The 26,913-nt window shown below is 43.3% G+C and overlaps 3 protein-coding genes across 3 annotated transcripts in view; 1 reads left to right on the top strand and 2 right to left on the bottom strand.

Moving 5' to 3' along the window:
• smc1b (structural maintenance of chromosomes 1B) overlaps positions 1–14,878 on the bottom strand; it is a 28,363-nt gene extending 13,485 nt beyond the window's left edge. The window contains exons 1-21 of the mRNA XM_039016934.1: positions 14,770–14,878; positions 14,376–14,564; positions 12,697–12,809; positions 12,351–12,554; positions 11,637–11,875; positions 11,291–11,549; positions 10,583–10,737; positions 10,311–10,388; positions 7,734–7,941; positions 7,244–7,429; positions 6,846–7,031; positions 6,500–6,646; positions 6,147–6,284; positions 5,759–5,875; positions 4,876–4,982; positions 2,969–3,110; positions 2,641–2,786; positions 2,279–2,432; positions 1,773–1,877; positions 1,451–1,604; positions 818–972 (exon numbers count right to left, since the gene is read on the bottom strand). Coding sequence (XP_038872862.1) covers positions 818–972; positions 1,451–1,604; positions 1,773–1,877; positions 2,279–2,432; positions 2,641–2,786; positions 2,969–3,110; positions 4,876–4,982; positions 5,759–5,875; positions 6,147–6,284; positions 6,500–6,646; positions 6,846–7,031; positions 7,244–7,429; positions 7,734–7,941; positions 10,311–10,388; positions 10,583–10,737; positions 11,291–11,549; positions 11,637–11,875; positions 12,351–12,554; positions 12,697–12,809; positions 14,376–14,564; positions 14,770–14,878 — 3,291 coding nt within the window. The remainder of the gene's footprint in view (positions 1–817; positions 973–1,450; positions 1,605–1,772; positions 1,878–2,278; positions 2,433–2,640; positions 2,787–2,968; positions 3,111–4,875; positions 4,983–5,758; positions 5,876–6,146; positions 6,285–6,499; positions 6,647–6,845; positions 7,032–7,243; positions 7,430–7,733; positions 7,942–10,310; positions 10,389–10,582; positions 10,738–11,290; positions 11,550–11,636; positions 11,876–12,350; positions 12,555–12,696; positions 12,810–14,375; positions 14,565–14,769) is intronic.
• A 787-nt stretch (positions 14,879–15,665) lies between these two features.
• On the top strand, positions 15,666–21,897 carry LOC120066721 (carboxypeptidase A2-like). The gene is made up of 11 exons (XM_039018184.1): positions 15,666–15,734; positions 16,075–16,156; positions 16,285–16,419; positions 19,073–19,171; positions 19,499–19,600; positions 19,856–19,957; positions 20,090–20,200; positions 20,714–20,804; positions 21,090–21,289; positions 21,395–21,479; positions 21,631–21,897. The coding sequence occupies exons 1-11, from the start codon at positions 15,673–15,675 to the stop codon at positions 21,816–21,818; spliced, it is 1,257 nt and encodes a 418-aa protein (XP_038874112.1). The 5' UTR covers positions 15,666–15,672; the 3' UTR covers positions 21,819–21,897.
• An 812-nt stretch (positions 21,898–22,709) lies between these two features.
• Positions 22,710–26,913, bottom strand: part of LOC120065891 (copine-8-like) — an 87,201-nt gene continuing 82,997 nt past the window's right edge. Inside the window, exon 23 of the mRNA XM_039016935.1 lies at positions 22,710–22,831. Within this exon, the coding sequence (XP_038872863.1) occupies positions 22,710–22,831 (122 nt within the window). The remainder of the gene's footprint in view (positions 22,832–26,913) is intronic.

A 26,913-nucleotide genomic window follows, 5' to 3' on the forward strand; every position in this document is an offset into this window, starting at 1 on the left:
TGAATTCTAAATAAATCACTGACAGTGTCACCAGCAAAGCACCCTCACACCTCCTCCTCCATGCTTCACGGTGGGAACCATACATGCAGAGATCATCCGTTCACCTACTCTGCGTCTTACAAAGACACCGCGGTTGGAAGCAAAAATGTCAAATTTGGACTCATCAGACCAAAGGACAGATTTCCACTGGTCTAATGTCCATTGCTTGTGTTTCTTGGCCAAAGCAAGTCTCTTCTTATTGTTGGTGTGATAAATAAAAAATCCCAGAAATGTTCCATAAGCACAAAAGGCAGGATTGTATCTACATTTGCCCGACATTTTAGCTATCAACGTGACATTTGGCGGTGCCTAATCAGTCAGTTCTGTAACTGCCTGGCTCAGTGGCATTGTGGGTGGAATGAGTGAGCTCGCCTGGCAACCACAGCGCGAAACGCGCAAAGAAATAAACTTGGTAGTCTACCTGGAAATTAATTTGCAAGACCAATACATTTTTCTGATATTTTTTAGAAATGTATTTGATCATGTTCTCCTCTCATTTGAATTGAAGTACTTTTGAAGTACCTACTTGAGAAAATGTCAGATTTTCAAGGTACTCTAGTACTTGAATTTCAGAGTACCAAATGGAAGTACTTTAAGCACCTCAAGGACCTTTTGCAAACCCTGTTACACACACACACATTACAAACACTACACATACTACACACCACAAACCTGATAAGTGTGTCTATTACACAGTAGTATGAAGATTGCTTTCAGGTGTGTGTGTGTGTGTGTGTGTGTGTGTACAAGTGTTTCTGTATGAGTAAAGCCTTCACACCTGAGCGCTGGTGTTCCTGCACAGTTGTTTGTAGATCTGGTCGATGACGACAGAGACGTGTTCAAAGCACTGACTGAAGAGTCTGAAGCGTTTGGCTTTAACCTGCTCAAACTCCTGGTTACTCCTTCTGGCTGCCTTGGTGCTGGCATCAAACGCTGGAGCACACAGGAAGACAGAGGCAATCAGATGAACATCATTCAGCCATACACACACACAGATATGTATTGCACCATGAACTTTAAGGGACCACAACAGAAAAAAGTTATTAACTTTATTGTGTTATCCCTGTCAAGTTTTTTTTAAATGTATGGAACCTCACTGAATATGGCTTTTTTTTTTTTTTAACTGGCTATTTAAAATGTATAAGTCAATCAAAGATCTGTAGGGACTAAAAAGTTATGTCCCGCCGTGGTATTGGGAGAACAAATGCTGCAATGCATTTTAAATATGCTACTCTAGCATCTTAAAAGTTTGTCACTAAAACCTGTTTCCTCTGGGTTTTAACTTTTTAGGGCCCTCAATGGGTTCCCACAATACACTCACCAAGACAAGTTAAGCGATAGCGTTTGTGTAATGAGGTGTGTGTCTGCACTATACAGTTGGTGTATTGAGGTGTTATTTTGCACTTTGTACCGTCCACCACCCCCTGGAATTTGTCCTTGACCTCCCTCATTTTCTCCAGGGCTTTAAGGTTGGGGGCTGTGGAGCGCTGTAGGACCCCCTCTAGAGAGGACACTGTCTCCTTAAGACGCTCTACCTGGGGGTCCACCTCCTCCCCTGCAAGATCCTGTTGGACATAAAGACACACACACACACGTTTGGACAGCATAACGTTAGATACATAACTGTCCTCTGGGATGAATACAGTACATTAACTGTATGATAGTGATCAGTTCTTAAAGCTAAGAGACTGAGAAGGGATACTGTAGATTGATGATTGATTAATGAGGTCTACCTTCAGCTCAGTTCCCAGGCCAGAGTAGTCGATGACCATCAGTGCCTCTCTCTCGTAGATGTCCATAGTGGTGCAGGTGCTCTCTGTGAGTGACTCTGAGTCCAGCTGACAAGGCCAGAACAGTCAATCAGACATAAGAGGAATAGAACTTTATTCTCCCCCGATAGTGAATTTGAATTACACATATGAGAGGTAAACAACTGTACATCCAAGTACACAATACACATTCAGTACAAGAAAGGAGAACGTGAACACAGCCCGTCATCTGGGCAGGTCCTGGATTTTACAGCCCTACTGCACACTACCCTGGTCTATGCCCCCCCCCCCTCACTCTGTCTCTGATAGTGGAGGCTACTGAGGGGAGGAAAGCTCATAATAATGGCTGGAAAGGAGCAAATGGAACTGCATCAAACACATAAAAAACATTACGATTACAGCCATTACGACGAGCCCATATTCCCCAATTAACGTGCTACCACCCTCCTGTGGTCTCTAGTCTGTCCTACCTGCACCTCACTGATCTCGTCCAAGCTGCCAGACAGCAGCGCGATGGGCAGGCCCTGGATCTTACAACCTAGCAGCAGGTTGTGTTTCCAGATCCTCAACTGCTCCAGGGCTGTCTCAGCTGAGATAACCTCCCTCTGCAGCTTCACCTGCTCTCTGGTGGGGAGAAGGGTTAGACACGGAGAGGGGACAGAGAAAGGAAGAAGAGAAGGGGGAGGGAGATAAAGAGAATGAAGAGGGATAGGGCAGAGAGAGGAGAAGATCAGCTTTTAGAGAGGGCGATGAGACCAGTGAAGTGACCTGCAATCAATTTGATACACTGGACAAAAATAACTGACAGCAGAACAGCCACAGTCAGTAGTACCTGGAGCACTCCTGAAGGCTCTTCATCGTTTGGTCCACCTGGGCCTTAGAGTCAGTAGCCTGGGTCTTCTTCCCCAGCAGATGATTCTTCAGATCCAACACTTTAGATTGACTCTCTTCCATCACCACCAGCAGCTTCTCCTCCTCCTAGTGGAGACACAAGAGAACAACACAACACTGGGATTACATTATGTGTGATTTTAGAGGAGGACTTGAGAAGCTGATGGGAAAAGGGAAGGAAGGGAGGTATGAAGGGACAAGAAAGGAGATAACATGAGATGGAAGTTGAGAAAAGGAGAGAATGGAGGAGGAGAGGAGGTATGTTTTGCCTGCTTCTGTTCTTCCACTCTGCTCTGCTCCTTGGCGATGGTCTCCTCTAGTTTCTTCATCTTCTTCCTCTGCTGCTCCAGCTGACCCTGTTCATACTCCAACTGGGCCTTCAGACAGGTCCGCTGAGACTCAAACTCCAACCTGGGAGAGGGGTGGGAAAAGAGAGGGGGGTTGATTACACTCAGGCAGTGACAGAAAAGAGATGTGGGAGAGGAGATGCCAGAAAAAATATAATAATATTGCGAACAATATACAGTGCATTCGGAAAGTATTCAGACCCCTTGACTTTTGCCACATTTTGTTACGCCTTATTCTAAAATTGATTAAATTACTTTTATCCTCATCAATCTACATACAAAAAACAGAAATACCCTTTTTACATAAGTATTCAGACCCTTTGCTATGACTCGAAATTGAGCTAATTTGCATCCTGTTTCCATTGATCATCCTTGAGATGTGTCTACAACTTGATTGGAGGCCACCTGTGGTAAATTCAATTGATTGGACATGATTGGGAAAGGCACACACCTGTCTATAGAAGGTCCCACAGTTGACTGTGCATGTCAGAGCAAAACCAAGCTATGAGGTCGAAGGAATTGTCCACAGAGGTCAGAGACAGGATTGTGTCGAGGCACAGATCTGGGGAAGGGTACCAAAACATTTCTGCAGAATTGAAGGTCCCCAAGAACACAGTGTCCTCCATCATTCTTAAATGGAAGAAGTTTGGAACCACCAAGACTCTTCCTAGAACTGGCCACCCGGCCAAACTGAGCAATTAGGACAGAAGGGCCTTGGTCAGGGAGGTGACCAAGAACCCGATGGTCACTCTGACAGAGCTCCAGAGTTCCTCTGTGGCGATGGAAGAATTTTCCAGAAGAACCATCTCTGCAGCATTCCACCAATCAGGCCGTTATGGTAGAATGGCCAGACATAAGTCACTCCTCAGTAAAAGGTACATGACAGCCTACTTGGAGTTTGCCAAAAGGCATCTAAAGGACTCTCAGACCATGAGAAACAAGATTCTCTGATCTGATAAAACCAAGATTGAACTCTTTGGCCTGAATGCCAAGTGTCACGTATGGAGGAAACCTGGCTCCATCCATACGGTGAAGCATGGTGGTGGTACTATCATGTGCTGGGGCTGTTTTTCAGCGACAGGGACTGGGCGACTAGTCAAGACCGAGGGAAAGATGAACGGGGTAAAGTAGAGATATCCTTGATGAAAACCTGCTCCAGAGCACCTAGGACCTCAAACTGGGTTGAAGGTTCACCTTCCAACAGGACAATGACCCTAAGCACACAGCTAAGACAACACAGGAGTGGCTTCGGGACATTTCTCTGAATGTCCTTGAGTGGCCCAGCCACAGCCAGGACTTCAATTCGATCAAACATCTCTGGAGAGACCTGAAAATAGCTGTGCAGCGACGCTCCCCATGCAACCTGACAGAGCTTGAGAGGATCTGCAGAGGAGAATGGGAGAAACTCTCCAAATACAGGCGTGCCAAGCTTGTAGTGTCATACTCAAGAAGACTTGAGGCTGTAATCGCTGCCAAAGAAGCTTTAACAAAGTACTGTGTAAAGGGTCTGTATACTTATGTAGATGTGATTTTTCCGTATTGTATCTTTAATACATTTGCTAAAATTTCTAAAGACCTGTTTTTGTTTTGTCATTATGAGGTATTGTGTGTAGATTGATGAGGGGGGAAAAAACACTTTAATACATTTTAGAATAAGGTTGTAATGTAACAAAATTGGGAAAAAGTCAAGGGGTCTGAACACTTTCCGAATGCACTGTACACCATATAAGAACAAGCATACTGTACAATCAGTCCATATAAACTTGTTAGCATCATCGTTCCATAGACCATATATACTGTATGTAATGTGGGGAGGTCCAGTCCAGTACCATTTCCTGTCTACATCCTGCTGCTGTTTGAGATGCTCCTGTTCATACTCCCTGATGTTGGCCACTCCTATCTCAGTACAGAAGTCTGAGAACACCACGTCCTCCATCTGAACACAGAACAATAACAACAACATTACCACTAACCTCGTCCCCCTAGACATAGTAGGCAGAACGTTCCTACTCTATGGCAGTGACATACTACAAATATTTGTTAGTGCGGCAGGTAGCCTAGCGGTTAGAGCGTTTGGCCAGGAATCAAAAGGTCACTGGTTCGAATCCCCAAGCTGATAATTTGAAAAATCTGTTAATGTGATCTTGATCAAGGGCACGTTGTTCCTGTAAATCTCTCTGGATAAGAGTGTCTGCTAAATTATGTAAAAGTATAGTCCCATGTGGCTCAGTTGGTAGAGCATGGCACTTCCCACTCTGGAGTTGTGGGTTCAATTCCCACTTGAATTCAACATGTGTCTACTTTCTTCTTTTCCAACAAGAGCATAGTAAGCCATCAACAGTTTTTCAGCTTATCATGTCTTGGGCGATGTTTTCGAGTTTTGAAAATGTATGCACTCACTACTGTAAGTCTCTCTGGATAAGAGCGTCTGCTAATTGATGTAAAACCTTGGTGTTGTTTGTGTTAGCTATGACACGCCACTAATAACAGGTGTCTGCTATTTAGCGGATGCTCTTATCCAAAGCGACTTACAATAGAAATTAGAGTTAAGTGCCTTGCTCAAGGGCGTATCGACAGTTCCCCCCCCCCCCTTAGCCGTCTCAGGGATTCAAACCAGCAACCTTTTGGTTACCAGCCCAATGCTTTTAACCGCTAGGCTACCTGCCAATTTAGGCATTATTCTAAATAGTCTTGGTAGCGGTGCGTCCTGACCTGGTTGATCCTGTCTTGGAGCTTCTTCATCTCCAGCTCCTTGACCTCCATGTTCTCTTTCTGCATCTCCAGCTGAGACTCCACGTTGGCCAGCTCAGCCTCCAGGCGAGACATCTCCTGAAGGGAGAGACATGCAAGTTGTCAAGACATGAGATGTGCGCGACATGGGCCACAGATGGAGAAAACTCTGACAGTATTGAGAGACTTACAGTAGAGTGCATACATTTTCAAAACTCAAAAACATCACCCAAGACTTGATAAGCTGAAAAACTGTTGATGGCTTACTATGCTCTTGTTGGAGTAAAAATAAGTAGACACATGTTGAATTCAAGTAGAAGTGGTGGTTTGCAGATGGTGTAGTCAGAGTAACAGTGTTAGTGTAGTTTACCGCGTGGCAGTTGGGAATGCTCTTCTTGCGGAGGGTGTCCAGTTCAGTGTGGGAGTACTTCAGACGGGTCTGAACCCCGTGAGCCTGAGACTGGATCTGTTTCAGCTCAGGCTCCTTACGCTTCAGCTTCACCAGACCCTGTCACATGACACAGGAAGTGGAAATAAAGGACTGTCTCATATAATCTTCCCCTTCAAGTTGGTCAGAAAAACTACACTCCCTGAGCCAGAGAGAATAAGTTTGCGGTTTAGCAGTGCATATTATAGAATCAAGACTTACAATAATAAAAAATGTATTAGATTCCCAGACTTTCAAAATCTAGATTCTGAACGTGTGCAAAGACCCAGACTCACACGTAGCTCTGCAGTCAGCTGTTCTTTGAGCTCCTTCAGCTTGGTCATGTCCTTCTCGTCCCAGCGCCGGGCCTTGCTCCGCAGGTGGCTGGAGCCCCCAGAGATCACCCCTGACTTGGAGAACATGGTACCGTCCAGAGCCACCGTCTGGGGGAAAATATTGAGGTGGGTGCTACCACAGTAAAGTGGATGGGGGGAACTCTGACTGGCTTGCTGGTTGACTGACTAATTGTGCATGTTTGAGATTGTCTACTGTACATTGCAGTCGGACTGCGCAGAATTACTAATCTATATATCACCTTGAATCCCATAGCCCTCAAACAAGCTGAATGACTGACTAACTCACCTTGAGTCGCTCAGGCCCGTCGAAGGCGATGGCTCTGGCCTCTTTGAGTGTCTCACAGACCAGAGCGTTGCCACACACAAACTGGATGACTTTCTTCAGCTGAGGAGCAGTAGGGGAACACTGCACCACGTCCACCATCATCTTAGCTCCACGCACCCCACGCAGCCGCTCATTCAGAGGGCTCACCTGGGAAGGGACAGGGAGGTGGGACAGACTCAGTGAGGTTTGTGTGTTAATCAAAGCCTCTGTTGTTAGTTTTAGGTAGTTCTGGTTGTGTTTCTCCATCCCCCATCCCTCAGCTTTATAGCAAACGTAGCGGAGCTACCGTTTTGTTGTTGTTTTTTTAAATGAAGGAGTAGGCCTACAAACAATCTCTCCTTCTGTGTCCACTGACTCACGTCCAGGTAATCTATGGGTAAGAAGGTTTCTGGTTCGGCCCTCTCCTCTTTGACAAAGCGGATGCAGTCCCGAGCCACCTTCTCTGACGACACTACTATGGCGTTCATGTAGCGTCCAAACACCTTGGTGACGGCCAGCTGGTACTTCTTATGGATGGGGCTGCACAGGTCCACCAGACGACCAAACTGGGAAATAGAGGAACAAACACACCCTGGCAGAAATCTTCCTCTGGATGCTGACAAAGATCTTGGAAGATACTACAAGACCTTCAGATAGATCTTACTGGATACTAGTAACAGGATCTTAAAATATCTCAAGATTCTATGAGATCCTAAACAAGATTGCTGCCAAGGCAATCCCTACAAGCTCACATTCAAATGACTCCAATAAGAGATGAGGGGTGGGTGCACTATGGAAGATGATATATACCCAGTTTGATCTAATGAGGTGTTGGTGGCAGTGAGACAGGGATGTCTAGGGATGTCTCACCAGTGTGTCAGGGTAGAGTCTGCGGAGGTTTTCCAGGACCTCGTTGCGTTGCTGCTGCCTCTTACTCTCCTGGCTGTCCAGCCTGGCGTTCTGCAGCTCTCCCAGTACCTCCCCTAACTCCTGGTTCACCTCCTCCCCCCTCACCCTCCCTCTCTGCAGTTCCGCAGACAGCACCTCCTCCTGCTGATGAGACTCCTCCAGAGAACTCCTGAACAGAAGAAAAACACAGTTTGTCACTCTTTTTCCCTTCTTTCTCCCTCTCTCCCTTTCTCCTTCACTCTCTCCTTTTCTCTCTCTCTCTCCTTCTCTATCGCTCTCTCCTTCTCTATCGCTCTCTCCTTCACTCTCTCCTCTCTCTTTCTCCTTCTCGCTCTTTCTCTCAGTAGTTTAGTATGTCAGCACAGCCAAGAGAAGCTTTATAAAGAATGGGGTGCTTAACACTGACAAAAGTATTTAAGTAGTGTTCTCCTTCAAAAAATAACAGCAACACACATATACAATAGGGGTGGGAATTGCCAGGGTCCTCACAATACGATATTATCATGATACTTAGATGCCGATACGATATGTATCGTGGTTCTCATGATTCTATGTATTGCGATTCGTTACTAAGGTTTAATTGCAATTTGATGTTCCAAACATATTGCTCACTATATGTCTGCTGCAGATAGACGAGAGAGAGCCTTATAAAATGAGTGATCAGTCATGGAAATAAGTGCTGAAAACATGTTGATTCAATATTTAAAAAGAAGATGGAGAACACACTATAGGATAAAAAATTGCTGAGTTTTGGCACAGGTACAGCCGACTAGTGCTACCTAGCAAAAATCTACAAAGAAATTGTCCAAAATACTTTGAAGTCAAAGTATCTATTTATTGTCCAAAATAATATTGTGATTTGTAACTACAGTTGAAGTCGGAAGTTTACATACACTTAGGTTGGAGTCATTAAAACTCGTTTTCAACCAAATATCTTATTAAGAAAACAATAGTTTTGGCAAGTCGGTTAGGACATCTACTTTAAGTAATTTTTCCAACAATTGTTTACAGACAGAATATTTCACTTATAATTCACTGTATCACAATTCCAGTGGGTCAGAAGTTTACATACACTAAATTGACTGGGCCTTTAAACAGCTTGGAAAATTCCAGAAAATGATGTCATGATTTTAGAAGCTTCTGATAGGCTAATTGACATAATTTGAGTCAATCGGAGGTGTACCTGTGGATGTATTTCAAGGCCTACCTTCAAACTCAGTGCCTCTTTGCTTGACATCATGGGAAAATCAAAAGAAATCAGCCAAGACCCCAGATTTTTTTTTATTGTAGACCTCCACAAGTCTGGTTCATCCTTGGGAGCAATTTCCAAACGCCTGAAGGTACAACGTTCATCTGTACGAAGAATAGTACGCAAGTATAAACACCATGGGACCATGCAGCCGTCATACCGCTCAGGAAGGAGACGCGTTCTGTCTCCTAGAGATGACAGTACTTTGGTGCGAAAAGTGCAAATCAATCCCAGAACAACAGCAAAGGACCTTGTGAAGATGCTGGAGGAAACGGGTACAAAAGTATTTATATCCACAGTAAAACGAGTCCTATATCGACATAACCTGAAAGGCCGCTCAGCAAGGAAGAAGCCAGTGCTCCAAAACCGCCATAAAAAAGCCAGACTATGGTTTGCAACTGCACATGGGGACACAGATCGTACTTTTTGGAGAAATGTCCTCTGGTCTGATGAAACAAAAATAGAACTGTTTGGCCATAATGACCATTGTTATGTTTGGAGGAAAAAGGGGGTGGCTTGCAAGCCCAAGAACACCATCCCAACTGTGAAACACGGGGGTGGCAGCATCATGTTGTGGGGGTGCTTTGCTGCAGGAGGGACTGGTGCACTTCACAAAATAGATGGCATCATGAGGAAGGAAAATTATGTGGATATATTGAAGCAACATCTCAAGACATCAGTCAGGAAGTTAAAGCTTGGTCCCAAATGGGTCTCCCAAATGGACAATTACCCCAAGCATCCTTCCAAAGTTGTAGCAAAATGGCTGAAGGACAACAAAGTCAAGGTATTGGAGTGGCCATCACAAAACCCTGACCTCAATCGCATAGAAAATTTGTGGGCAGAACTGAAAAAGCATGTGCAAGCAAGGAGGCCTATAAACCTGACTCAGTTACACCAGCTCTGTCAGGATTCACCCAACTTATTGTGGGAAGCTTGTGGAAGGCTACCCAAAACATTTGACGTTTGACCCAAGTTAAACAACTTAAAGGCAATACTACCAAATACTAATTGAGTGTATGTAAACTTATGACCAACTGGGAATGTGATGAAAGAAATAAAAGCTGAAATAAATCATTCTCTCTACTATTATTCTGACATTTCACATTCTTAAAATAAACTGGTGATCCTAACTGACCTAAGACGGGGAATTTTTACGAGGATTATTTATCAGGAATTGTGAAAAACTGAGTTTAAATGTATTTGGCTAAGGTGTATGTAAACTTCCGACTTCAACTGTATCTATTTTTTCGCTCATCAGTAACCAGTAACATACACAACACATGACTTACTTGCAGGTGTTGGTGTACTCCTCCAGTTTATCTGCTCTCCTGGTGAAGTCCCCCAGCTGAGTCTGGTTGTGCTTAATGCTTACCTATATACACAGAGAAAGTCAACACCAATTCCTGTTTTCACACACACACACACACACACACACACACACACACACACACACACACACACACACACACACACACACACACACACACACACACACACACACACACACACACACACACACACACACACACACACACACACACACACACACACACACACACACACTCTAGTACCTACCTCCACTTCTTTCTTCCTCCGCTGGTCAAACTCGATTTTTTGGTGGTCAGCCTTGACCTCCCAGTGTATCTTCTCAGCCTGCTGGGACAGGAGGGCCCCCTGCTTCCTGGCCAGCTCCTTCAGCTCCTTATAGCGCTCCAACTAGACACACAGAATACACACACACACACACACACACACACACACACACACACACACACACACACACACACACACACACACACACACACACACACACACACACACACACACACACACACACACACACACACACACACACACACACACACACATAGCACATGGACCTAAACTACACCGAACAAAAATATAAACGCAACATGTAAAGTGTTGGTTCCATATTTCATAAGCTGAAATCCCTGGGTCGCTCCTCTTTTCAGTTCGCTGCAGCTAGCGACTGGAACGAGCTGCAAAAACACTCAAACGGGACAAACTGGAAACTGTCTCTTCATTCAAAGACTCAATCATTGACACTCTTACTGACAGTTGTGGATGCTTCGCGTGATGTATTGTTGTCTCTACCTTCTTGCCTTTGCGCTGTTGTCTGTGCCCAATAATGTTTGTACCATGTTTTGTTGCTACCATGCTGTGTTGTCATGTGTTGCTGCCATGTGTTGCTGCCATGTTATGTTGTTATCTTAGGTCTCTCTTTATGTTGTGTTGTCTCTCTTATTACCTGTTCCTCCTCCAGCTGTATGTCAGCCCCCCGGTCGGTCAACTTCTCCTGGGCATGTCTTTCATAGTCCCTCCAGGCCCTCTCCAGCTCCTGGAGCTCCTGATGGAACTCAGCCAGCTCCTCCTCTTTCTTGGCCCCCATCCTCTGGCCCTTCTCTAGGGCTCCACGGGTATCATCTACCTTCTTTAGGTGGTGGGCCGTATTCACCTTGGCCTTGATGTACTGGGACCGACGCAGGGACAGTGTCTGCTCCTGCCCACTGGGGGAGAGGGAGAGGTTAGTTTAGTTAGTAATAAACACACACACCTCTCTCTACACACACTTCTCCCTCCTGACTCCTACCCACCGGATCTCCTTCTCAATCTGCTGCAGCTCTCTGGTAAAGCGTCCATGTTCTTTCTTCTGGGCCTTGACGCTCTGCTCCCACCCATCCAGTCCTGTCTTCTGACCGGCCACAGCCTCCTGTCTCTTCCTCAGGGTCTTTGACAGGGCACTCAGGCCCTGCTGGTTGTGGTACAGCTGGAACAGGTTAAGCTGCAGCCTCCCCTGGTTCAGGTCATCCACCAACTCCTGGTACTTCTGGGCCTGGGGGATGAGGACGAAGAGGACAGTTCTTTTATTTTATTTTTAACCTGTATTTAACTAGGCAAGTCAGTTAAGAACAAATTCTTATTTAGAATGGCGGCCTACACCGGCCAAACCCGGACGACGCTGGGCCAATTGTGCGCCGCCTTACGGGACTCCCAATCACGGCCGGTTGTGATACAGCCTGGATTTGAACTAGAGTGTTTGTAGTGACACCTCTAGCACTGAGATGCAGTGCCTTAGACCGCTGCACCACTCGGGAGCCTAAGAGCATATACATGAATTGAACAATAAACATTGTGAATTGAAATTCCAAAACTTTTCCATGACTTTTAACCACATTTCCAGATTGTCGTGATGATTTAATGTGACTGGGTAAAAAGCAAGTTGTCATTTACTAACTGTTACGACAGTGTTATGTTAAGTCTTATGACAGATAAATGGAGAATATCCCCTCTCTGTGTTCTTATCCTACCTCCACTTTCTCTGAGGAGACCTGCTTCTTCTCTGCGGTGGCTGTCCTCTTCTTGTTGAAGTGGAACTGCGTGTCTTCTTTAGCCTTCTGCAGAGCCTCCTTCTTCCTGTCATAGTCATCAGACAGCTCCAGAGACTGGCTGATGCGCTCAAACATCTTGGTCCGCTCCTTGGGGTTCTTCATGGCGATGGACTCCACCGCCCCCTGTATGGAGTCACAGGAAATATAAAACAGAGGTCACTATTAAACTGTCTCAGAATTTACTTTAATGAATGGCACTGTAATTAGCTACATTATGAATTATGATAAAATACTGGCAGTTGTGTGTGTGGGTGTGTTTGCTTACCTGGAATACCAGACAGTTTCTAGCTTTAGTCACAATGCCTATCTTCTCCAGTTCCTCTGTGTACTTGGCAAGGGTGATTTGTCTGCCATTGATGCGATACTCAGAGGAGTCCCCTGGAAGATACACAACATTAGTGCATACAGTACAGTAGCTACAATCATTAGTTGAGCTAGTATTTGCATACACTACTAGACCAAATTTTTGCTAAATATTTGCTGAATAAGACGGACCAGGACAGAATATTTGCTGAATAAGACAAACCAGGTCAGAATGAAAAACAACGTTGAAAAGACATTCCAGACGTTGAAGTTTAGGTTCTATTTAGGTTCTAAATTAAAGGTGAAAATATGTATTTTCCGGATGTTTAAAATACATATTTTATAGGAAGTTGCAAAGGCGTCTTTTCCAGACATTGAAATCAGGCTCATTTTTGGTTCTGAATGAAAGTTGAAAATATGTAATTTATAGACGTCTATGTTTGGGCCAAATCAAGGCTGGTCAAAATCAATGTCCGTAAACATTGAAGTCAAGGCCCGTCTGGACCGCCCAAAATCTGAACCAAACATAGATTTCTATGATTGGTTCAGATTTGGTTTGGACCAGACCAGACCAATGTCCGTGGATGTGGAAATCAAGGCGGGTCCGGACTGCACCAAAAAAAGACTTCCAAAAGGTCGCCGTCGATCCATGCTTACTGAGATGGCTGAAATCAAATTTTAAGATGCCCATCTAAGCCTACCATTTGTAAAACATCAAAAAAAGAAGTCCGGTCCAGAATAAAAAAATACTTCCGAAAGAGCTTGTGCTTACTGGGGTGTAGCCTACCTGTCAGCCTGCAACGGAATTTTATGAATGCCTATCCATGTAGTAGGCCCACAGTTTTTAAGACAGGCTGTTACATTGGCTTTATTAGTCCTTATTCCTGTGACTAATCAATTTGGCTATTTAAGCTCTGAATATCAACTACCCAACTTTATCAGGAGTTATTGTGAGCTTATTTGCAATGTGTTTACACAACAGGAAATGCAGAAGTATTTTATTTTAGGCTATGATCAGCTTGTCAAAAATGGACAGATACAAACTTGAAACCACTGATCATGACAATGGGGTGAAACTCTTGGACAACATTTGTGATTGTCCATTCCATATTGTCCATTTTACTTTGACCTGTCGAGTTTTTAGGATATGTTGTTTGTTAACATGACAGCGCATGTTTTATTTGATTGGGTGCCATTTAGGTTAAGCTATTTGATCGGGGAGAAACCGGTATGATGTAGAAAGTGTTCATCTCATTACACTGTCATACATTTGATCTCCAGCCTGTAGGCTACAGAAAAGTCCAACTATTATTTATGTTATATCCTACTTCTGCTGTATGATTTATGTTAGATACATTTTTTGACGGAATGTTGGTGGAGTGCTGCAGCAAAGGGCTGCATCAGCGATCACATTAAAACCCATATGCCACTGGTTGAGAGAAATTGTAATTGTTTTTGGGCAAAATTTGGTTAGGTGTTATGTGTTGTTTTTGGGAGATGGGTCATCAACCCTGTCTAATGAATCCCTCATAAATCATGCCTAATGAGCGGGCCGGCCGTGGCATGAGTCCACTAGATAACATTGTTTTCTCATATGAAATAAGTCTATAGTTGCTAGCCCTTCGATGCAATCCAACTCACCCGATATGCTCCTACAGAAGTTGAGCTCCTCTCCGTTGTCGTCGCAGTAGCGCATGGTGACGCTGGCTGTGGTGGACACCGGCCTGCCAATGTGGGCTCCGTGGATGAGGTCCCTGGTGTGCTTCACGCGGAGAGTCGCTGCCCGTTCCCCCATCACGAAGCTCAGGGCATCCATCACGTTCGACTTACCTATGGAAAGATGTTGCAAAGTGAAATGCCAGCTAGGTATATATGAAACGTATTATCAGAACTATCATTAACTGTCTGGTATTGCCAGTGAGTACACGCCATGCTAAAACGCAGACAGTTTAGCAAGCCATATTGGTTCATTGCAAGCTAACGTTAGCTAGCAAGCAAGTTGATCAAGATAAAACAAAAGTTCAAGAAAACTTACCGGATCCATTTGTGCCAATAATACAGTTAAACCTTTTAAAAGGTCCAATTACTTGCTTCCCTCGCCATGACTTAAAATTATCCACATCCAACTGCTTTAGAAAACCCATTTTGGGTAGCTAGGTAGTCAAAAACAGTTTTTGTCAAGTTTTTCCTCAGAAGAGCGCCGCTGAGTCGAAGCCTTCTCCTTTGGCGGGAAACACTAAAATAAGAACATTGGTAAAGGTTGCTAAATCTTCATTAGAATATATCTAGGTTATAATATAAAAAACAATTTTTTACATGATATTAATTTAAATGTTCTACATTTAATTTACTTTCATTATTTATTGGCTATGCTGTAACTGTTGCCCCTTTGCCTTGGGGCAACACTGTTGCAAGCAGTGACTATGGCAAATCATACATCTTGGTTGCAAGACAATGGCCATTGGCCACTTGGTAATTTGAAATGGCCAGGTTGAGTTGCAGATTTCCCTTCCCTGCTTTGAACATTTGTATTTTTTATTCTATTCCATTCTATTCTGTTGTATTACTTTCCTCTTGACCATAAGGCCTATATTCTGGAGGCCTTTCAATTGAGCTGTGTAGACCCACTTATCCTGCACTGGCATGTCTGGGAGAAGGACTGTTACTATCTACAGCTGATACTGAGGGAGGGGGGCAATGGCACCACCAACCATGCTATGGAAAAACAAATAGAGCTAAGACATCATGTCCATTCCCCAAAATAACTCTTGGGCCTAGACCTATTGAATTGCACCACATTCATTGGAAAAAGGCAGTATCCCATAGATTGTGAAGCAAAAGTAGATTGTGAAGCAATACTGTCATGGGAACAATGCACCTGTTGCTGAGTATAAAGGCAGGTGCTTTGAGAGCTGGCACTGGACAGGACACAGGAAGGATGAAGGTTCTGGTACTCTTTGCGCTGCTTGCAGCCGCCAATTGTGAGAAGGTCTTCATTGGGTAAATTCATCTGTTTAAACTTTGTAAATAAATATACCTACATAAATTATGTTTCCCTTTGCAGATTAGTACATTAAATCCGAGAGATTCTACAGTTAGTTGTACACTACAGAACACAATGCATCAATGGGCCATCACATTTTTGTATCAGGATCGCAAAAAATTATGATTTGCAATGACATGGAATTATTTAGTCACTCTAGCCTCTAACCTCTGAGAAACTTGAGTGTTTACTAGCAATTCACCATAACCACCATGTGACTTCAAATATATTGTTTCCCTGATGAACTGAAAGATTAATATAATTTTGTCATGCCTTCCTTCCTTCCTTCCTACACAGAAACCAGGTCATCAGGGTCAATGTGGAGTCTGAGGAGCAGATTCTGCTTCTGCGTGCTCTGGAGCAGGACACATACTGGGATGTAAGTATAATAAAAACAAGAGTATAATATACTTGGTTTAGACCCATTCACAGTCATGTTTCCTGCTGCTAACCATGGTGTCCCTCCCTATTCACTACGTAATTTAACACTCCCTTCTCCTCTTCCAGCTGGACTTTTGGCTCCACCCTGTGAACACTGAGGTCCCTGTGGACATCCGCGTGCCCTACTCCAGCCTGTACGCTGTCAAGGACTACCTCCGTGCCCATAACATCCAGTTCTCTGTCATGATCAGCAACCTGCAGGTCAGTCACTGCAAAGCACAGGAGGCTGCTGAGGGGAGAACGGCTCATAATAATGGCCGGAATGGAGCAAATGGAATGGCATCAAACATCTGGAAACCATGTGTTTGATGTATTTGATACCATTCCACTAATTCCGATCCAATCATTACAACAAGCCCGTTCAACCCAATTAAGGTGCCACCTATATCTCCTGTGCTGCAAAGTCTCTTTCCACAGCCATTGGTGGCCATGAGTTTGGCAAGTGAGACTAGTCACTGCTCAGCTCACTTCCGCCATCTACTGGTAGTTCTGAGAAATTACATTTTATTTGAATAAGGTAATATTGTAATATTCAAGTTCCTCGGTGTCCACCTCATTAAGGATCTATCATGGCCCACAAACACCAACATAGTCATGAAGAGGACACAACAACGCCTCTTTTCCCTCAGGTGGCTGAAAAGATGTGTTATGGACCCTCAGATCCTCAATAAGTTCTACAACTGCGCCATTGAGAGCATCTTGACTGGCTGCATCACCTCTTGGTATGGCAACTGCTTGGCATCCGACCACATGGACACTACAGAGGGTAGTGCGTACGGCCCAGTACATCACTGGGGCCAAGCTCCCTGCCATCCAGGACCTCTATATCAGGCAGTGTCAGAGGAAGGTCCTAAAACTGTTAAAGACTCCAGCCACCCAAGGCATAGACTGTTCTCTCTGTTACCACACAGAAAGCGGTACCGATGCACCAAGTCTGAAACCAATAGGACCCTGAACAGCTTCTACCCCAAAGCCATAAGACTGCTAAATAGTTAGTTAAATAGTTAACCAAATAGCTACCCAGACTATCTGCATTGACCCTTTTTGCACAAACATTTTTTGACTCATCACATTCGTTGCTGTTACTGTTTATTATCTGTCACTTTATTCCTAGTTATATGTACATATCTACCTCAATTACCTCGTACCCCTGCACATCGACTCTGTACTGGTACCCCATGTATATAGCTAAGATATTGTTACTCATTGTGTATTTATTATAAGTTTTATTATAACATGTTTCACTTTTCTATTATTTCTCAATTTTTTCTTTTTCTCTGCATTGTTGGGGAGGGCTCGTAAGTAAGCATTTCACTGTCAGTTTACACCTGTTGTTTGGGAGGGCTTGTAAGTAAGCATTTCACTCTCAGTTTACACCTGTTGTTTGGGAGGGCTCGTAAGTAAGCATTTCACTGTCAGTCTACACCTGTTGTTTGGGAGGGCTCGTAAGTAAGCATTTCACTGTCAGTTTACACCTGTTGTTTGGGAGGGCTCGTAAGTAAGCATTTCACTGTCAGTCTACACCTGTTGTTGGGAAGGGCTCGTAAGTAAGCATTTCACTGTCAGTTTACACCTGTTGTTTGGGAGGGCTCGTAAGTAAGCATTTCACTGTCAGTCTACACCTGTTGTTTGGGAGGGCTCGTAAGTAAGCATTTCACTGTCAGTCTACACCTGTTGTTTGGGAGGGCTCGTAAGTAAGCATTTCACTGTCAGTCTACACCTGTTGTTTGGGAGGGCTCGTAAGTAAGCATTTCACTGTCAGTCTACACCTGTTGCTTATTTGATTGTCTACAGTTGCTGGTCCACCGCCATTGACTGGTCTTTGTCAGTACAAAGACTCATTCAAACGACATTTAGATATAATAACGGACTCATCCACTGTTTGAGAGAGTTGTATTCTGGTTCTCTTGTTTAAAGATAAATAACATGCTGATTAACAGATTTGAAGATGTACACTCTTAGAAAAAAAGGTGCTATCTAGAACCTAAAATGATTCACTGCCTGTCCCCATAGGAGAACCCTTTAAGGAACCCTTTTGGGTTCCATGTAGAACCTATTCCACAGACCTGGAACCAAGAAGGGTTCTACCTGGAACCAAAAAGGGTTACCTGATGGGGGACAGCTGAAGAACCCTTTTGGAACCCTTTTTTCTAAGTGTGTAGCTAATAATGATGAAAACCAGGTTTTAGAATGTAGCAGTGAATGTAAAATGCACTTTTATATAGTGAGTGACACCGTTTGGGCACCACAGTAATACATAACTCAGTTGGTTGCAGTGTTGGGGAGTACTGAACTAAATGTAGTTCAACTAGTAATTTAACTACATTTGGCAGTAGCTTGGTGATAGTTGAACTAAATTCAAATATTGGTAGTGTTTTTAGTAGTTAATTACTTTTTTGCCATGTAGCGGTGTAGCTAACTACTGGAACTACACACTACTTTTTTTTGCAAAAATAAAATGTGTGAAGTAGACAAGAATTTCCTGTCTTTTTCGGCATCAGACCTGCCTAATTCTCTCTTGAAACATAGTTTTTGGTGTTTAATAGGCTAAATTACATATTGTTAACATCTAACTCCAGAGGGATCTTTTCTTGCAATTTGTAGTCTATGATATTTCAGATTTAGATTTGATAATTTTTCACAAAGTAGTTTGGATGTAGTGAACTACTTTTCAAAGTAACTTTAGTTAAGTAAACTATATTTTTCTTAAGGGTCGCTTAACTTCTTCCAGTGTGAAGTAATTGGTAGCTTGGTAAACTATACTTTCAGAATAGCTGCCCCAACACTGGTTGGTTACAATAACTGACAGTAATAACTGTTAGTAATAACTTGATTGGTATTGTCATTGTTTCAGGAACTCCTGGATGAGGAAAAGGCAGAGATGGAGGAGAACAATATGAGGGAGCGCAGCTCCAAGAGCTTCAACTTTGGAGCCTATCACCCTCTGGAGACGGTGTGTTACACACACAAACACACATGCATGTACACACACAAACACTCACCCATGTGAACATGCAAACGTGAACACCCTCTCACTCACATATTGTAGCTTCAAACTCGCATGGATTTCAAATTGCACCCTCATCAATTTGACATATGCATTATTCTCATTGCAGAGTTGATATTGTACTGAGGATATCAAATACAGTAATAATGTGTTGCGTAACATGTAATCTATACTATAAACATCATATAACATACATTACATACATACATTACATACATACATACACAAATGTAATTATGTTGACACTATCCTGATGTGCTTTTCTCTTTCCAGATCTACAGCTGGATGGATGGCCTGGTGGCTGCTCACCCTAACCTAGTCACCAAGGAACAGATCGGAACCTCCTATGAAGGCAGGCCCATGTATGTCCTGAAGGTATGTAGAGGGTTACTCCTGTTTGTGTACAGTTAATGGAAATACAGTCTTTTTTTTTTTAAGAGAGAGAGCTGTAACGTTATGTACTTGTGTGCGTGCGTGTGTGTGTGTGCGTGTGTGTGTGCGAATGCGTGTATGTGTCCATGCATGTGTGTGTGTGTGTGTGTGTGTGTGTGTGTGTGTGTGCCATCACGCGTCAGTGCTCCCTAAGAGCTGAATGAAACAAGACCATAACACATCTGTCCTCTGTTGTAGTTCAGCACGGGTGGCGACAAGCGTCCTGCCATCTGGGTTGACTCTGGTATCCACTCCAGAGAGTGGGTGTCTCAGGCCACTGGAGTGTGGACCGCCAACAAGGTGAGAGAACACCTGCTCTCATTCCAAGAGAAAAAACAGACTGCTATTGTATTCAGAATTAACACATTATACAGAAAAACAACATTCCAACACTGTGTGTGTGTCTCACAAATACATGTTATTGTTCTTCAGATTGCCAGTGACTATGGTACTGATGCTTCCCTGACCTCCCTCCTGAAAACCATGGACATCTACCTGCTGATTCTAGCCAACCCTGATGGATACGTCCACAGCCACACCAGTGTAGGTGTCATACCATATGCAGTGCTATAATGCATCTATACTGTGGGCTACGTCAAGTCCCACACTAGTGTAGGTACCTCCTATAGATGTAACATATAGGCCTATACACACCTAAATGCTATACTACATTACAGCTATACAGCTAAGTGTAAAGTGTGACCTTTCATCTGTTCACCTCAGTTTGGCTCAATGTAGAGTAATATGAGGACAATCCTGGTTGTGCTACATGGTATACCAGTATAGTGTTTACTGCGTTAGAGTATTGTGTCCTCATGGTATACCAGTATAGTGTTTACTGAGTTAGAGTATTGTGTCCTCATGGTATACCAGTATAGTGTTTACTGAGTTAGAGTATTGTGTCCTCATGGTATACCAGTATAGTGTTTACTGAGTTAGAGTATTGTGTCCTCATGGTATACCAGTATAGTGTTTACTGAGTTAGAGTATTGTGTCCTCATGGTATACCAGTATAGTGTTTACTGAGTTAGAATATTGCGTCCTCATGGTTCACAGGACCGTATGTGGCGCAAGACTCGCTCCAAGAACCCTGGCTCCATGTGCCGTGGTGTCGACCCCAACAGGAACTGGGATGCTGGTTTTGGAGGTGGGTATCACGCCTCATTTTGAAAACCTGTAAATCATGTAATGTTACATTCCCGTACCAGCTTTGGTGGTGGGTGTCACAGGTTGACTATGGCATAAATTTCCACCGCTGATAGTTTCCTTTCCCAGAGATGAAGTTAGTGAAAAGTACAATGTTATGAGAAGCACTTTATGGTGTGAAGACAAAGCTTTCCTTCCCATACCTTTTTGTTGTATGCAGAATAACCTGTGTCCATCCATGTGTCTTTGTGTGTGTGCGTGTGCGTGCTTGTGTGTGTTTCTCCAGGCCCCGGTGCTAGTACCAACCCCTGCTCTGACTCGTACCACGGCCCGTCTCCCCACTCTGAGATAGAGGTGAAGAACGTTGTGAACCTGGTAAAGAACCACGGCAACTTCAAGTCCTTCATCTCCATCCACGCCTACTCCCAGCTGCTCATGTACCCCTACGGATACACCTGCAAAGATGCGCTCCACGCGGCTGAACTGGTAACATAACACACCACACCACACACACGTACATACGCACACACACTCATGCAAACACATGTACACACTAATCCACTGACTCTCCTGTCTGCTGCTTTCTGGTAGGACTCTGTGGGCAGGTCTGCAGTCCAGAAGCTCAGCTCTCTCCATGGAACCACATTTAAGGTTGGCAGCATCTGCAAGATCATCTGTAAGTATTCAATACTTATACTATAAGTGGCTCCAAGTGTTTCAATGAAGTTGGTTTGTCATTAGATGCGACTCACCAGCCAGAACTGGAAAGCACAGCATGGTAGTTCAATCCAATACTTTCATTAATATGTGATTTCTCCCCCCTCCAGACCAAGCCAGCGGAGGCAGCATCGATTGGTCCTACAACCTGGGCATCAAGTACTCCTTTGCCTTTGAGCTGAGGGACACCGGTCGCTATGGTTTCATCCTGCCAGCCAATCAGATCATCCCCACTGCCTCTGAGACCTGGCTGGCCCTGAAGGACATCATGGAGTATGTCCATGACCACTCCTATTAAGTCTCAAACCCACCCAACACACAACCTTTCCTTCCAAGGCCTGAACTCAGTTAAATAAATAATTATAGGTCTGGAAAAAGTGTCTGTGTTCATTGAACTTTTTGTTAAATTGATATAATAGACTATTGATATAATAGACTATTGATAGAATAGACTATTGATAGAATAGACTATTGATAGAATATAGACTATTGATAGAATATAGACTATTGATAGAATAGACTACTGATAGAACAGACTATTGATATAATATAGACTTGATAGAATAGACTACTGATAGAACGACTATTGATATAATATAGACTTGATAGAATAGACTACTGATAGAACAGACTATTGATATAATATAGACTTGATAGAATAGACTACTGATAGAATAGACTACTGATAGACTAGACTACTGATAGAATAGACTACTGATAGAATAGACTACTGATAGAATAGACTACTGATAGACTAGCCTATTGATAGAATAGACTACTGATATAATATAGACTTGATAGAATAGACTACTGATAGAATAGACTACTGATAGAATATAGACTATTGATAGAATAGACTACTGATAGACTAGACTACTGATAGAATAGACTACTGATAGAATAGACTACTGATAGACTAGCCTATTGATAGAATAGACTACTGATAGAATAGACTATTGATATAATATAGACTTGATAGAATAGACTACTGATAGAATATAGACTATTGATAGAAAATAGACTACTGATAGACTAGACTATTGATAGAATATAGATTATTGATAGGATAGACTATTGATAGAATAGACTATTGATAGTATAGACTACTGATAGAATAGACAAGTAGCTTAATCATCGTGAAGAAAAAAAAGTTGATTTTCTGGGTGCCGTCCATGGCGCTGGGCCTCGTTCATGGCGCTGGGTGGCGTCCATGGCGCTGGGCCCCGTCCTTGGCGCTGGGCCCCGTCCATGGCGCTCGGCCCTGTCCATAGCGCTGGGTGGCGTGCATGTCGCTGGGCCCCGTCCATGGCGCTGGTCAGTACAGATGAGCAGTAGGAGCTGTACAAGGCAGTGGATCAATAGGCAACACTAGATGGCACTGTAATACAATATGGCAAATACATGATGTACCTCCATACTCTCCATATTAAATCTTTACGCCTTGATTACTACATCCACTTTTGGACTTATAAATTAATGATATATACCCATTGATTCTTGAAGAATATAACTTATAAATGCCACATAATCTTAGTTCAACAGTTGTACCCAATCAAAACCCATAATACAAGCTTTTTTTTACGCCAATCTTCGTAAACAACGTGAATATAAACAAACACCGTATCGCCTCAAAACATGGTTACGGCCAAGATTCAATCGGATCAAGCGTTAACGGATGGAGCTGTGATGGAGCTCTCAAATCGGTGAGCAGTTGCTCTTGTGATCATTGTCATGTGTAGGCTGTATAGAAATAATTACACTCAAATTGTAAATCATTAATCAAAATATTGAAGCCTAATCGAAGTGTAGATTACGTCTCGCATTCCAGTTAGATTTCTCTTAATGCGACTCGGTGCAGCCAATGGTAATGTCCGCTTTAGGTATAATGCCAGGAGCCACTTGTGGATTTTACAGCTCTAAAGCAGTTTTATCTCCTACACCACCAAAACAACCGCTATGAGGATGTCGGCTAAAGTGGATCTGATTGAACAGAGCCCTAGGTCTTGGGTAGAGACCCGAGAAAGGAAATATGAGAAGTTAGGACTAGTCTTGTAATGCTTTTTTGTGTGCTCAATAGAATATTAACATCCATAGAACAGGGAATTGGAACATATCCAAGCCGTAGGGCACAGTAGATTGCTGGATTATTTCTCAAAAACCTTCCAGGAAAAGAGGCAGATGGCGGATCTATCATCTCCCTTCAGGTGTTCATCTGACCAACAGAGTGGACAGAGGTTAGGAGCACTGGAGCGAAACGCTCAAACACACACTCACTCGGGTGACCCACATGTGAGACTGTTAGCAACACACAGGATATATGTCCCAAATGGTACCCTATTCCCTATGTAGTGCACCACTTTTGACTAGGGCCCATTGGGATCTGATCAAAAGTAGTGCACTATATAGGGAAAAGGGTGACATTTGGAACCAAAGCACAGGTACGCTCGTGTTTATTAGGGCAAACATTTTTGCAAAGACAACATTTCACATTGGACAAGTCCTGTTTCAGTTAGTTTCCTTCCAGTTGGTGCCAATGAACACCTTTATCACATACCTCACTGAAGTCCAATCATTTGTATAAGGTTTTTCATATAACGAAACCTGTCCCATCTGATCTACCGGTACACAAGGTGAAGCATACCGTATGAATAATTTGTCTGACTTTAAAGATCGAAGAGAAAAACATTGATTCCATATATGGAGTCCCGTCAGTATGCTCTGTATCCTTGTGCAAAACGAAATGAACAAGTCAAGTTTATAAATGATTAATAGTCAATTTACTAGTGGGTCCCTGAAATATTGAGCGAGAGCTCAGCCATGAAATGCAATGTAAATTGATCTATTTATAGGCTAGCAGGGCAGAGTTAAGCCATGTGGAACAAGCTACTCCAGGGCGCCTAGTTTGTATAGCTTTTAGAGGAAAATGACAGGGGAGAAGAAGAAGAAAAAGAGGAAGAAGCACCAAACCCACATTTGCATGTAAAGCCACTTTGGGGGGTGACATTAAACTTTTAGAGAATGCAGTAGGACTGCAATAAATAATTTCCGCATTGAAAAGTGAAAAGCCCCATGCTTGACATGAAAACGCCCACCACTGTTTTAAAATAATGCTTTGTCTGACGGAATTGTTTTGGAGAGCAAGAAGAATAACTGACATCTGAAGCTTACAGTAAAACCCTTTATTATGAATTCTTAAAACCAGAAGAGGGGGGGGGGGGGGGGGGGGGGGGGGGGGGTGTTAGAGTTGCAGTTTGTATGAGTGTCTCATGTGCTGTATATTCCTATGGGGTTACACTTCAGTCAGGTATTAGTATGATCAGCTAACTATTCTTAACAACTATTCTCAACAAAGTCTAGTTGTACCTCATATGTTCTTCTGATGAAAGGTTTTGCAAGACCTGCATGTAATGCAGTCTCCACTAAAGCATGAACATTGCCTTTACATTTCAATCACGCTGTAAACCTGAATTTCTGCAATATGGATTGAATAGAGCCCCTAAACTTGAACATATGTTGCTGATTGTCCAGTGAATTAGGCTATACCATGCCGAGTCTAAATTATTTCAGAATATTTAGGACAGCTGGCTAACTGCTTTCAGGAACAACCTCATGGACACTTTACTTCAACAATACAGAAATATACATACACATTTATCAAATAGCTAGCCAAGCTTATCAAACAGTGAGCCATGCTTGAGAAATGTATGGCAGCATGTTGATTTTATATACTATAGCTTTTTGTTCTTAGCTATGGATTGTAAGCAGATAGGCTATACGTTAACAGTACATTGTAAAGAATAAGGCCTCCACTGCCACTCACTTGGAACATAAGTGAGTTGGGCCATCATAACCTACACATGTAGCTAGCACAGTTGAAGTGAGAAAGACCTAACTCACAAAAACCAAACATCTTAGATCCATCCAAACATGTAATACATGTGTTTGCAGCATTTTCCCAGGGTTGACATATAAAACATTCTTTCTTGACCAAAAAGGAGCTTTTTGTATTCAACAGTAAGAAAACCCACGCTCTATGATGCAAGATGATTTGTTTATGTAACACAGTTTAAGAAAATACATCTACATGCCAGAATTGTACAGCCTGGATCTAAAAATAGAAAAAGACAAAGCGAGCACAAAAGCCCTGTTTATAGCTGGTGCTAACATGGTTCCTTTGTCCTGATCTTATTGTCACACCCTGATCTGTTTCACCTGTCCTTGTGCTTGTCTCCACCCCCCTCCAGATGTCGCCCATCTTCCCCATTATCCCCTGTGTATTTATACCTGTGTTTTCTGTCTGTCTGTTGCCAGTTCGTCTTGTTAGTCAAGTTTACCAGCGTTTGTGCCTATCAGCGCCTGTCTTTTCCCAGCCTCTCTTTTTCTCGCCCTCCTGGTTTGTGACCCTTGCCTGTCCTAACCCTGTACTTGCCCACTTGACCACTCTGCCCGTCCCTGAGCCTGCCTGCCGCCCTGTACCTTTGCTCCACCTCTGGATTACTGAACTCTGCCTGTCGTCCTGTACCTTTGCTCCCACTCCGGATTATCAACCCCTGCCTGCCTTAACCTGTCGTTTGCCTGCCCCGGTGGTTACAATAAACATTGTTACTTCACAGAGTCTGCACTTGGGTCTTACCTTGATGCCTGAAACATATCTACATTCTGACTGTGCTCACATTTCCAGAAATGTGTCTACACATGGTATTAAGATTTTATTTTGATTTTACTAGGCAAGTCAGTTAAGGAAAAAATCGTATTTGCAAAGACAGCCTACCCCGGCCAAACCCGGATGACTCTGGGCAAATTGTGCTCCACCCTATTGGACTCCCAATCACTGCCGGATGTGATACAGCCTGGAATCGAACCAGGGTGGGGATGCCTCATGCAGTGCCTTAGACCGCTGCCCCACTCGGGAGCCCATGTGTCTATTATCCATCCACTGTGTCTGCATTGTGACCAGATATCCTGGTCCCTTCCTTTATGCAAATTATTTCACAGCTATTCTTTCAAAATAATATTTATTTATTGTAAGATGCTTATTGATGTAATCAGTTCAAGGTGCCACCTGTTAGTGATTTTAGAGGGCGGAATAATAACGATTTAAATGGTTTCTCTATCCAGATCTGTTTACACGTGCAAGATATCTAGACACAATGTGTGTCTGACTACATCTGGAGTTGGGCAGGATGATCTGATCACGATCGGATCACAATGTGTCTTTTGATTGTCTACAACTGTCTAAAAATGTGTCCACAATCAGAATATGGACAAGATCAGGACAAAGGACGCAAGTTAGAACCAGGTATAAACGGGGCTAGAGAGACCATGCAAAATTTAGCACCATCACACTGTTCCCTTTCTAAGAATAGCAACAGGAATGTTTCATTCTCAATCAT

This window comes from Salvelinus namaycush, chromosome 21, assembly GCF_016432855.1.
Source record: "Salvelinus namaycush isolate Seneca chromosome 21, SaNama_1.0, whole genome shotgun sequence".
NCBI lineage: Eukaryota > Metazoa > Chordata > Actinopteri > Salmoniformes > Salmonidae > Salvelinus > Salvelinus namaycush.